The sequence below is a fragment of the Castanea sativa genome, chromosome 12 (assembly GCF_040712315.1).
Source record: "Castanea sativa cultivar Marrone di Chiusa Pesio chromosome 12, ASM4071231v1".
NCBI lineage: Eukaryota > Viridiplantae > Streptophyta > Magnoliopsida > Fagales > Fagaceae > Castanea > Castanea sativa.
The window spans coordinates 45,824,232-45,836,975 of record NC_134024.1 but is presented as its reverse complement, the minus strand read 5'-3'; the positions used below and the strand labels follow the sequence as shown (position 1 = coordinate 45,836,975).

The window sequence follows — 12,744 nt, the reverse complement described above, 5'->3', positions numbered from 1 at the left end:
ATTCACCTCCAATAAAAAAATATTAAGTAAGATTGTAACTTTAAGTTATAACTAATTATGTAGCTAAACTTTGTCATTTTGAAAATCTTAAGAAAACTAGTAATTATGGCGAGCACATTTACCAAATGTTAGGATTAGTGCTCTTAAATCCTATTGTATGATATTATGTATGACATTATGTAAGACATGATATATGACTTAATATTGTGATTGATAAAGTTATTTTATTATTATCCAAAATAATGGTAACATGAATATGGGACATTATCATATATTCCATGAGATGCATTGTATGTGATTTATGTGAAAAGTCACAGAAGATGTAAATCACAAGTTCTTTGTAAACTCAGAATTAATAGTTCGTAGTCGGTGATGAAATTGGGCATTTCATCTGCGAAGACTATAACGTGTCAACTAAGATGATTTTTCTTGATCATGGAAGTGGAGACTTCTAGTTGATATGTTGATATGTTTTAAGAGTTAAAACATATTGAACAGGATCGCTGTGAGATTTATTATTCTCCTAATGATTGTCAAATGAATAATAAATCTCACGACTTCTATTTGCATGAACTCTTAATCCTGAGAGAATAATGAACCTGATCATGAAGTGTAGGTTGCTTTGATATATCAGGAGTGAGATCTGAAGTGACGGTCAAAACCTCAGTATGTTGGGCAGCTACATTTAGTGTTGATGGAACATATATTCTCAAGATGGAATTCATAGTCTCTTGATGGAGATATAAAATATTCCCTTGAGATAAGTTTAATGGTTCAGTTATTCAGAGAGTTAGGCCTAACCACTTTAGTAAGAAATTACTAAAGTATATATTTATGAAATTGGATTTCATAAATATATAATGAATAACTTTAAAGAATTAAACCGGGTACTCAAGGATAAGATGTAGTAATTTACAAAGTGGCAGTCTACATTTATGACTTTGTGTTACTACGAATATTTTTTGAAGGGGTTACATGTTTAATAAAGTTTTGGGATATAATTTATTAATAAGACCTAGAGTGCAATTATATTTATATAGTGATATTAAATATAATTAGTGGTAACTTTGGACTTGTCAAGAGTTGACGGAAAAGCCCAAGGCCCATTGGAGCTAGTGTCTTATTAGTTCCTTTTGGTCCCACTCCAAGCCACACACTAAAGCCCAATTGGAAAGGCCCAATAGGCCAGCCCAATTAGATAATCAGTTAGTTATAAAGGGAGAAACATACATAATTTTTATTCAGTTAGTGAAAAAGAGAAAAGAAAAATAAACGGTGTGTGAGAGAGTATGAGACACACTTTCATTCTCCCTTGAAAACTGATTGAGAGACCACACATCTTGGGCGTAAAGTGGAATTGGAGTGAAGATTAAAAGTGTTCCCAAGTGCTTCTAATCTTTGTTTTGAATTTCTCCACACCAAGGTACTTCATCTTGTTCTTAAATTCTGAAATTTACATTGTGCACGTTATCAATCATGAATGAAATAGACCCTAGTTCGTTGCTTCCGCTGTGGGTTTTGCATGAGATGCAAAACCAGAATTTTTCCTTCACCAAATACATAGGAAAATGCATCATTTGGAGGAAATTTTTTTTGCCAAATGGACATAACTTAATTTTCAAATATGAGATGAAAAATATAATTTTTAGTAACAAAAAGGAAAAAAGAGTAAGTTTACATTTAGAAAAACTGATTCGGTTAAATTTTAAATACATAAGTATGACAAAAAGCAAAAGCTTTTTTGCCTAATGGGGACATCGTTTATTTGCTTAATATGAGATGAAAAGTATAATTTTTAGTAACAAAAAGGATTTTTCTTTTTGGAAAAATTAATTTTTTTTTAAATTTAAAAATAAAATGAAGACAAAATTTAAAACTTGTTGCCATACTCACAAATTTTTGAGTTCTCATAATTTTACATGCAATATTTATTTAAATTTCCTTCCCTATAATTAAATTTAAATTTTATCATTTATTTAAATTCTAAATTAGGATTTTGCCATATAATTATTAATTTAATAAGGAGTATTTACAAAATAAACGCAATAATAATAAATTTTATAATTTTATATTTCATATTTATACAAATCAGAAAAAGAGATAGGATTTGCTTATGTTTTTAGATAAAATAAAATTTTATTGAACTTCCAAATATAGAGAATTCTCAAAACTCTAACCTGGCAAGGGCTTGTGGCGAGCACATTTACCAAATACATAGGTAAATGCATCATTTGGAGGAGAAATCATAGCCAATCTATAATACTTACATGTAGTATATATATATACTGCACTGTAATTGTACTGCCATTGCCACAACCCAGAAGAGTCTCTCTGTCTCTATTAACATATAAACTATAACATGGCGAGGCTTTGTTTTACATTGGTTATCTTAGCATTAGCTTTGCTGGTTTCACAAGGTGAGTCACAAACCTGTACATCACAAACCTTCGAAAACAAGAATGTGTACGCAAACTGCACTGATCTTCCACAGCTAAATGCCTATCTTCACTGGACATACAACTCTACAGATTCCACATTGGCCATTGCCTTCATAGCCCCACCACCAAACCCAGAGGGTTGGGTTTCATGGTCCATAAACCCAAAAAGTCCCACCATGATTTCATCCCAGGCCTTATTAGCCTTCAAAAACAACGACAACATAACCATCAACACCTACAATGTATCGTCTTATAACCCAGCGGAATGGGGGACCAAGCTGTTGTATGACGTTTGGGACTTAAGCGCTGAGGAATCCAATGGGAACATCACAATCTTCGCGAAATGGAAGTTCCCAGAGAAGATTGAGAAGGTAATGTTTACTTTGAACCAAAAAGACCAAACTTAATTAATAAAAAACTAGATTGTAACCTAACTATATTACATATAATAATTGGCTTTTACTGAAACAGGTGAACCATGTTTGGCAAGTTGGTCCGGGAATCGTAGAAGGGTTGCCACTTAAACACGCCATGAATCCAGAGAACAAAGATTCCAAAGGGATACTTCAGTTGGTGGGGATATAGGGTGGTGCCTTCTCCTGAACATGCTGGTAAAAAAATGTGGGAGTACAAGAATTGAAGGGGAGAATCCTGAGATTCTAAGGAATTTGATTGCTTTCTGAGTTCAATTTGGTGTGTGATCAAGATGTGTACGTACTGGAATAAATATTCAATGTCAATAAGAAGCAGTAAAAATGTTATGTGTTGATGACTAATAAACTAGACTATGCCGATTATTAAAAGAAATGCTAAGTAATAGCTAAAAAAACTAACTACTAAACACGTACACACATTTTTATTACGCTCTCTTACCAAGTTCAAGCACATTGCTTAACGGTCGTCAGGTACCTTCCCTAGCTTCGCGTGATGCGTTCCGCCCTAACGGTCGTCATTTATCAATTGGTCATAAAGTACCTAGCGGTCATTAGGTACCTTCCCTGACACCGCACAACATGCTTTGCCTTGAAGGTCGTCACATATCAATGAGTCATCAGGTACCAAAGGGTCGTCAAGTACCAAGCGGTCGTCAGGTACCTTCCCTGACACTGCGTGATGCGTTCCGTCCTGGCAGCCGTCATTTATCAATGGGTCGTTATGTATTAAGGGGTTGTTAGGTACCCAGTAGTCATCAAGTACCTTTCTTGACACTGCGCGACACACTCCACCCCAACGGTCTTCACGTATCAATTGGTTGTTAGGTACCAAAGGGTCGTCAAGTACCCAGCAGTCATCAGGTACCTTCACTCACATCGCGTGACACGTTCTGCCCTGACAATCATCATGTATCAATGGTCGTCGGCACTAAGGGGTTGTTAGGGACCCAACGGTCTTTAGGTACCTTCCCTGACATTGTGCGACATGTTCCGCCCTAACAATCGTCACGTATCAATGAGTCATTAGGTATCTAGCGGTCGTCAGGTACCTTCCCTAACACTGCGTAGCACGCTCCACCCTGACGAGCGTCACATATCAATGGGTCGTCAGGGACCTAGCAGTCGCCAGGTACCTTGACACCACCCGACACGCTCCACCTTGATGGTTCGTATGTATTGAGGGGTCGTCAGGTACCCTATTCATCACCCAGAACATGCAGACACTAACTCATCTAAATCGATGAGACACTTTTGGCAAATGACCCACTATACTCGTCCAATCAACAAACCAGCTTGTACACTAATAAGGGTATTTTCATCCAATAAAGTCCTTCAAGCACTTTGACCCATTAGAATGGAATACTCTACCACTAACTCGTCAAGGTTTGTGCTGCTTCTGGTGGGACTTGCCAACTACGGACCCGTCGGGATGGTCACGTCTTATTTTCCGTATTCAAATTGACTGACAGATGGTGATATCGACAGACGGATGGTGATACCAACAATTGAGTAATTAGGTCCCACAAACCTTTACGTATTCTCCACTCATGCATCCCTATATGGAAATAACTTGCACTACATGCCCAAAGACCATACTTCACACTCGCGTCTCCCTTATATGGGAAGAAAAGCTTAAGATCTCAGGGTCTTAACTCCAAATCTTTTCTACAAGGAAAAACCCTACATTTAAGGGATCTTGATTAGCTCTAACCACTATATATGCACTAGGCCTCCTCTTCCTTAAGGTACGTGAATTCTCCCTAACTCTTACACTCTTGAGTTCTTAGAGATTCTTCTATCACTGACTTAACCTTCAGAGGGTTTTTGGCTGGTACCCCACCGTTGCCCTTTGATTGGTTCTTCTCTTTTGTTCTTCAGGTGCATCCATTGGCACGTGTGTGGACGATCAACTCACAGATTGTGCATCATCAAATGCCTTAAGAAATGAGTTCCACTTTAACATGGATGTGTGTCATGCTTTAAGAAATGAGTCAACTATCTATAGTTGAGGCCTCGACTATAACCGACAGTAGCTCTTACCATGTGATACTTCATCTTTGATTCCTTATGACACTTGTTATTAAGTTATAAGCTACTATTTAAAATATCTAGTAACTATAGTGATTCTCAAGCCTCAGTTACAACATTTTGTAAATATAGCAATATCATTAAGCTTCAGTTATAACATCAAATATTGAAATCATTGCCTCATCCCCATATGTTAAATATTTTTGTGCTTAATTATGCGTGTTGTTTCCCTATGGCGCCACATGTACGTACCCACCTAAGGCTTCTTTGTGATACCTAATATAGCGTTGCTAATTATTCCCTGATGTATATCAAAAAATATATATATTCCCTCATGTTATTGGCATAAGCCTTTGGTCAATCATATGTTTGTGCCATCGAAAGTAATGGAACACAATTTATGTTAGCTTCACCATATTGTGGAATTTCAAATATAAGCCAAATTACTCACTTTACGCTATGTTAGACATTTCCCCTTCTCCTTCTCGTTCCAAACATTTACGCTATATTTTGGATATAGTTTGATTAATTTAGTTAGCTTGTTAAATATTATTACAGAAGTGATGAATAAATTAGTTTTTGGTTGGATAGATTAAAAATCTATGATGAATATACCCCTTACATATGCATATTTATAATATTTTTTAATAAATTTTATTAAGTGCTTGTGTATTTTATCCGAAACAATACAGGATACAGAAAAATCAATACACGATACGATTCACATTTTGACAACTATAATCTTCACTTTATTAAACTTAGGTTGCCTTCATTCATTATCAATGATCTTGCAACTTTTAAGGCTGGACTGAAATTTGATTAATTAAAATAGAATTAACTTGACTTTTATGTTGCCATTTAAGTTCAAATTAATTACCTTAATTACATTAAAACTTTTCAAAATACTTTCCTTATGTTTGAATAGTCAAATGATTTCCAAAAGAAATTGAATGCTAATTGACTATTGATTTCGAGTATTTTAGAAAGTAATTATCCTTTATGAGTTGAAAGATTTTCCTTAGGGTTCAAATCAAAATTAAAGAGTGGAGAATATTCCTTAGGGTTTTAGATTTAAAAGAAGAAAGAAGATGAAAGATCTTTTTGAATGTTTTGGGTTTTATTACATATGATACAAAAAGGAAACAAAAAAGATAGCAAATATACACTCAAAGCAAATGAAGCAATTAAGGAAAGATAATAAAATATGACATTAAAAGAAAATGAAATCTAGTTTCTACCTAGATTGCGTACACCATAAGAAAGGTGCGTACACATCCTTTTATCGGCGTATGCATCTTGGCTTCAAGTAAATTCCTAGAAAACAAACCAAAACATGAATCCTAATCGCATAAAAAGAGGTGTATGAAGAGAAGATAATGCATTGATGCGTACGGACTTAATCTAATGTGTACGCATCCTAAGTAATGTAGGTTTTAGGTTTTGACAGATTTATAGAAAAACAATGAAAAAAAAAGGGTACAAAAACAACATATTAAAAAATTAAAATGATGTAAAAGTACCAAATAAATAGGAACTCAGGAGGAGAACATCTATCATGGGAAAGATCCACATCTTCTCCTTATAGCACTTACAGTATTGTTGACAACAAGCCCCTCGGTTGAAATAGACTACCGTAACTCTGTGTGTGGAGCGAAACGACTTGGCTAGGGTTTTCTAAATGGCCATAGGTGGTTTGATAACAACTTTGAATGCAACACCAACTAAAAGTTTAGAACCTTAGTGAGTGGAAGATTATCTTTAAACCAAAGAATGGCTAAAGATCAATCAAATGATCACTATATAGTCAAGTTGAAGGTCTAGGGTTTGGTGGGATGTTTGGGCAACCAGTTGCCCTACCATCTCACTAAAATGGAAATTGAGTGATTGAAGGCTTCTGTCCAGAAGGTGTGTGTGCCACAAATTGGCTACATATATATTATATACCCGCACCTTCTATAACCCTCAACAAATTGGGTATGAAATTGGCTTTTGGGCTTGGTTCTCAGGTCATGGTTAGGCTTGGGCTTGAATTGTATTGGGCATCTTTTGGGTTTATTTGCTCATTGAGCTCTACACACAATGCTGATAATTTTGGTATTAGATAATTTTATCATAATTGGGATAGAGGGGTTCAGGTATAGGTCAGAACAAAATAAGGTGTTTATAGTATGAGAATGAGATCAAAATGATGTTAGTTTTGTGTGATGATAGCGTCCACAAGAGGTTCGAGGCTAACCTATGATGACATCATTTTAGAGTTTGTATTAAGAAAAATTCTTAATTTACATTGTAGTAACAATGTAAACTTATATTTTAGACACACAAAAAGTGTACAATGCTGTACCAATTTTGTATCTATATTGTAAACCTTTAAAAGTCTTTGTTTTAAATGTAAATTTTGGGTAGAGGAGCCTTATACAGTGAATAAAGTATGAGAGGTTGATAGGCTTTATTTCAATTGAGCCACATTGCCTTATTGTTTCAAAAAGATTAAAATCATTTAGTTAATAAATCTGAAAATTTAGACAATCATAACATGTCATGTGAAAAAAATACATGCTATGTCCAAATTGATTTTTTTTTTTTGTTGATAATTCGCTGGTTATAATAAGAGAGAAGAGTTTTGAACCCTACAAGACTCTTAGCAATCATATAAATAATAAAATAATGATGTAGGAAAAGAGAAAACAAAGACAAAATAATGAAAGTAATTTGGTATGTCAGTATGCTTTTATAGCAAAAAACCTCAAATGACAAGCCTTTGCTATATTAATTTGTGTCTCACATTAAATCTATATAAATACATTAACTTTAGTATGATAATCCCAAAATACATGGTAGTTTATAGTATTCTACAAAGCCATGGCCTACACCACCAATTGGTATAGTTTTTTATCATCAAATAAAATATTTGGAGTTCGAACCTCGCATATATAAATAAATAAATAAAAACAATTAATTTCTTGGCCTAATGATAAAGAGCACTCATCATTGAGCAAATGCCATAACTTGAAATTTTATCATATTTATTGATGATGTGCTAAAATCGTCAGTGAGTTGTAGGCTCTTAGTCACTCCAATGAGTACTTGTGAATAAGAACGAAAGTACCAAACAGAAGGCATCGGTGTGGTACAAGTCAAAAACCCTCCAAAGGTTAAGTTAGCGAATGAGAAACCTCTATGAACTCTTTAGTGAGAGAGTTAGGGATTTTCTGCGTATCTGAGAAAAATGGAGGTCTGGTGCTTATATAGCAATTGGTGGGAACCAAGATCCCTTGAGAGTGTGGAATTTTCCTTATGGAGAAGATCTGATACTAGGGTTTTTGAGATTATAGGGTGTCTCTCCATATGAGGGAGATATGAATCTGTAGCAGGTTCATCTTGCGAGATTAGCAAGATGTTTCCTTGTGTAAATTTTTGTAAGGGCCAAGTAAGGCCATGCTGGACCTGTCGGCTCTTAATTCTCCCCGTCGGCCTTCCATTTGCCCATTGGACATTTGGCCTTGTAGGGGTTCAATGTGGCCTCATTGCTCTTTATGTCATTACTTTAGTCCTTCCGTTTACTCTTGAGGGACCAATGAACTTGTAGGCGTCATTGGTTTCCCTTGTATGACATGTCTGGGCCATAGTAAGAACATCCCTATCATTTATTAAAAAAAAAAAACCATGATCTATACAAAACTTTGATTAATTTTTAAAAAAAAAGAAAGATGTCATCTATAATGCAAAATCCGAAAACCATATACATTGGCTTAAAGAATCTAAAAAAAAATTAATAATAGTTAATATAAAGTTTTGTATGCTATTTTCAAGGAAATTATTAGAGGTAAACAGAAATTCCCCTCTCATATTTGTATTGCAGTGAAACCTAAGTGATGTGAAAGCTTGTGAGAGTGGGAGTGGAAAATTTGGTGGAAGTTTTTGGTGACTACCGAATGCAATATCATCCTCACACTTTAGTTGTGGATCTGTAGGAGTTTGTTCCTATCAAGTACAAGTTTTGACTTTTTGAGTATAAAAATGAGAAATGTACTAACCTGGCTCTTGGCACATCTAATCAAGTTTGGTCTCAATTTGGCATTTTGAATATGCATCATGAGTGTGCAATTACAACAAGGGAAAGAATTTTTAAGCTGCCTTGGTTATCTCATAACAAGAGATTGTTGATAAAAGGGAGCAATAGTATTGATGAACCATAACAGGATTTTTCACTAAATGCAATCCCAATATTCAATTCTAGAAGAAAAATCATCATCAAATTCATTTCTTGTTGAAAGTGGCTTGAAAATTACACCAGTAACACTAACACATAACCAAAATTTCCTCCCTTTGGGAACACAAACATTATGGGCCCACAAATGATATGTGGGCTCTATATGGGCCTTTCCAATACAATTGTGATTCGATGGGTAACATCATTTGATTGATCCATCAAAAATCAAAATTTATTTTGGGGGGGGGGGGGGGGGTTGGTTAAGGAAGGGCTATGATTCAATGTAGCTGAAACAGAGGATTATGCATGTACGCGTGATTCAAATTGTTTTATTAGGGATGCAGATCAAGTGTGCATGGCATGATTCCTAATATGTGAAATTGAGTTTGCAGGTCATGTTAAATTTGAATCAGGATCAAACAAAGTGGATGCTAATATCATGATATCACAATATTGACACAATGTTGACATGGTAGCTAACACGGCAAGATTTCGCATGATAGTGATGCGATAGATGGCATAGCAATGACGTTGCGAATGTTAAAGTGTGGATAGTATGGTTGTAAACACCTCGTTTTGTAACCTCTAAAGAATTATAAATAATCTTTGCAAGAATCGGGGTAATAGTAACACTCTATGTGAATGTATAAATTATGATTGATTCTCTAAATAATTAATTACGTTACAATTCCTCCCATGCAAAAAGATTATCTTTGTAAAAATATAATATTCACTTGGTTTAAGACAATAGTGCAAAAATGGGATAATTTTAGTAGAGAATTTATTTATTTATTATAACTATCAATTGATTATCTTTGTAAAAAAAATTAATTAAAATTTAAAAGGCAAAACTATAATATTGGTCCCTCAAATTTATTCAGGGCTAACGAAATAATGACTTGATATTTTTTTTAATGACATGACATTTTTTAATTAAAAATATTAATATAACTAGTTTCCACCTATGATTTTAGCAAATTGGCCGGTTGCAATCTGAAGCAATCAACGTCTTCGTCAACTACTGCTTCCGAAGCTTAATAGAAGGAATTGTTGGAAACTATAGTCACCAATCTTTCATTGGAGAAAAGCTCAAGGTCTTCAACAGCAACAAGATTCCTATTCAGATTGTTGAGGACAGCAAATATACTCAACGCTTCCGAAGCTTGTGGAGATGCGTTGGAGAAGAAGATTGATTGCAACTCGAGCAAGCCACACTAGACAACCTTTTGATACCAAGCTATTCGTATTCGAATGAAACTCTCGACGACATTGATTGCATTGAGAGGATCTTAATCCATTTCCTCGATGGATTACAAGAAACAAACAAACGGAAACAACGGAGTCAGATTGCCGGCGTTAATGCTATTCAGAAAATTGATCGACGGTTATTTTCAAAGATTGCCTCTGACGCGAATCTCAAACCAGACAAATTCTATCAAAAAGTCGTCTAGTGTGACTTGCTTGAGTTGCAATCCAATCTTCTCAACTCGACCTTATTAAAACTACATTAACTCTGCCACTATACAATTGTTCAAATATTCTTTGTCAAGACGTATGTTGCAATGTTTGGTCCATAGTTTAGCCATTCAATGCTTGCACGAAATCCTTATTGTTCTGCTTAGCACAAACGAAAGTGAAAAAAAGAGCCATATATTTCTGAAGTGACACTGTTTTAGCTTTGACCCTCTGTTCACCACTTGCCATTTTGGTGCAACAGTCCATCTGAGTCAATATAAACCCATCGGTAAAGCTTCATGTGCGACGGCGTGAGAGCTAGCCCTCAGGTCAAGCTTTTTTAGTTTTCATTTCACCTTAATTATGTGTGTGCTCTCATAAATTATAACATGATTTGAGCCTCAGTTTCTCATGCTAATAATTGCACCGGTGCATTAGCATTCAGCAGACCTACAATATGATCCAGTAGTCTTCATAAAGGTCTACATCCCGTCATAACTATAAATGATGCCTCCGACGCGAATCTCAAACCAGACAAATTCTATCAAGAGGTCGTCTAGTTTGGCTTGCTCGAGTTGCAATCCGATCTACTTCTCCAATGCAGCTCTGCAAGCTTTGTAAGCGTTGAGTATATTCGTTGTCCTTAACAACCTGAATAGGAATCTTGTTGCTGTTGAAGACCTTGAGCTTTTCTTTAACAGAAGATTGGTGACTATAGTTTCCTACAGTTCCTTCAGTTCGACTTCGAAAGCTGTAGACAAGGACGTTGATGGCTTCAGATTGCAAGGGGTCAGTTTGCTAAAATCTTAGGTAGAAACTAGTTATTTTAATTTTTTTAATTAAAAAATGTAATGTCATTAAAAAAAATGTCAAGACATTATTCCGTTAGCCAAGTAACACTATTAACAGGTAGTTAATAAAAGAACTAATACAACTCATTTTTTAAACTTAATGGACCAATTGTGCTCAGTTAAAACTTGAAGGATCAATTGTGCATACAGGGTAAACTTGAGGGACCAAAATTGTAGTTTTGCCAATTTAGAAGTTCCTAAATACCCACTAATATTATCAAACCCTAAAGTTTCTAAAAATAAGGTCCCATCTAATATTTATCTAAAAAATTGATAATGAAAAAACTAAAATAAAAATAAAAATAAAAATAGTATAAGGATTGGCATTATAACACATAGGGTTCGTTTGGATAGAACTTATTTTGCTGAAACTGAAAATTAAAAACTTAAAACACTGTAGCAAAATAATTTTTAATTGTGTGAATAGTGTCGTGGGACCTATTTTTAATGAAAAATCGTTGAAAAGTGAAGTTTGTGAGACCTGTGAACAATACACGGGTGCACTGTTCACTGCTGAAAAGTAAAAACATGCAACTGAAAGAAAAAAAAAGAAGGAAAGAAACGCAAACGTGGATCCGCAAACGCAGATCCAAACGGATACATAGTGCTAATTGAAACTCTAACTAATATTAGAATGCCAATTAGCATTTTAATGTTACGACATGATTTTTCTTCAATTTGTTTTATGTACACAATTATCTAATCAATAAACCAGATAAATAGAAAATTGCAACCTTGGGTAGTTAGAAATTGATTGAAACCCAACAACCAAGTCCTCCACCTCTATTTATTTTCAAAAGCCACAATATTTACTAGAGCCCTAGAAATATCCCAAAATAATTCCCATCATCTTCCCACATCAAACAAAAAACCCTAGCTTCCTAGGATATTCAAATCGAGCCATTGGCCACCAACCATCAATTAATCATCAAATAACATCGTGTTGCTTTGTTTGAATATTATTGAGATCAATAAGAAAATTTCCAGGGACATTCAAAGGAAGGAGGTGCTGCCCATAGAGATAGAAGCTCAATCCTAAAGGAACCTTTGACCTTGCTTTGGAAAAACTATGATGTCTGAAGCTATAATTCTTGGACGGAAATAGCTCTATTCTGATCTAGTTTTCCGCTTCTGAATTTTCTGTAAATAAAATTCTCTTTTGATGATATGGCATAAACATAATGAATATTCTAGCTTGTAAAATTACAGTTTCCATATGTTCACATGAGGTTGAAATGATCAAATTTTGTTTCGAAAACCCTGATTGCTAAATCTCTCATTCTCTTGTTCTAATTTAACATACTCTTGTCTTGTTTTTCCCATGC

At 34.8% G+C, this 12,744-nt stretch overlaps 1 protein-coding gene across 1 annotated transcript; it reads left to right on the top strand.

Annotated features, from left to right (window-relative positions):
* The first annotated feature begins 2,334 nt into the window (after positions 1 to 2,334).
* On the top strand, positions 2,335 to 3,059 carry LOC142619010 (cytochrome b561 and DOMON domain-containing protein At3g25290-like). Its single transcript, XM_075792083.1, has 2 exons — positions 2,335 to 2,809; positions 2,910 to 3,059. The coding sequence occupies exons 1-2, from the start codon at positions 2,360 to 2,362 to the stop codon at positions 3,021 to 3,023; spliced, it is 564 nt and encodes a 187-aa protein (XP_075648198.1). The 5' UTR covers positions 2,335 to 2,359; the 3' UTR covers positions 3,024 to 3,059.
* The last annotated feature ends 9,685 nt before the right edge of the window (positions 3,060 to 12,744 follow it).

Bases quoted from the DNA above. Each gene is read 5' to 3' on its own strand.
- LOC142619010 (XM_075792083.1), top strand. From the start codon at position 2,360: ATGGCGAGGCTTTGTTTTACATTGGTTATCTTAGCATTAGCTTTGCTG. The intron at 2,810-2,909 runs GTAATGTTTACT...TTACTGAAACAG, and splicing joins TCCCAGAGAAGATTGAGAAG to GTGAACCATGTTTGGCAAGT.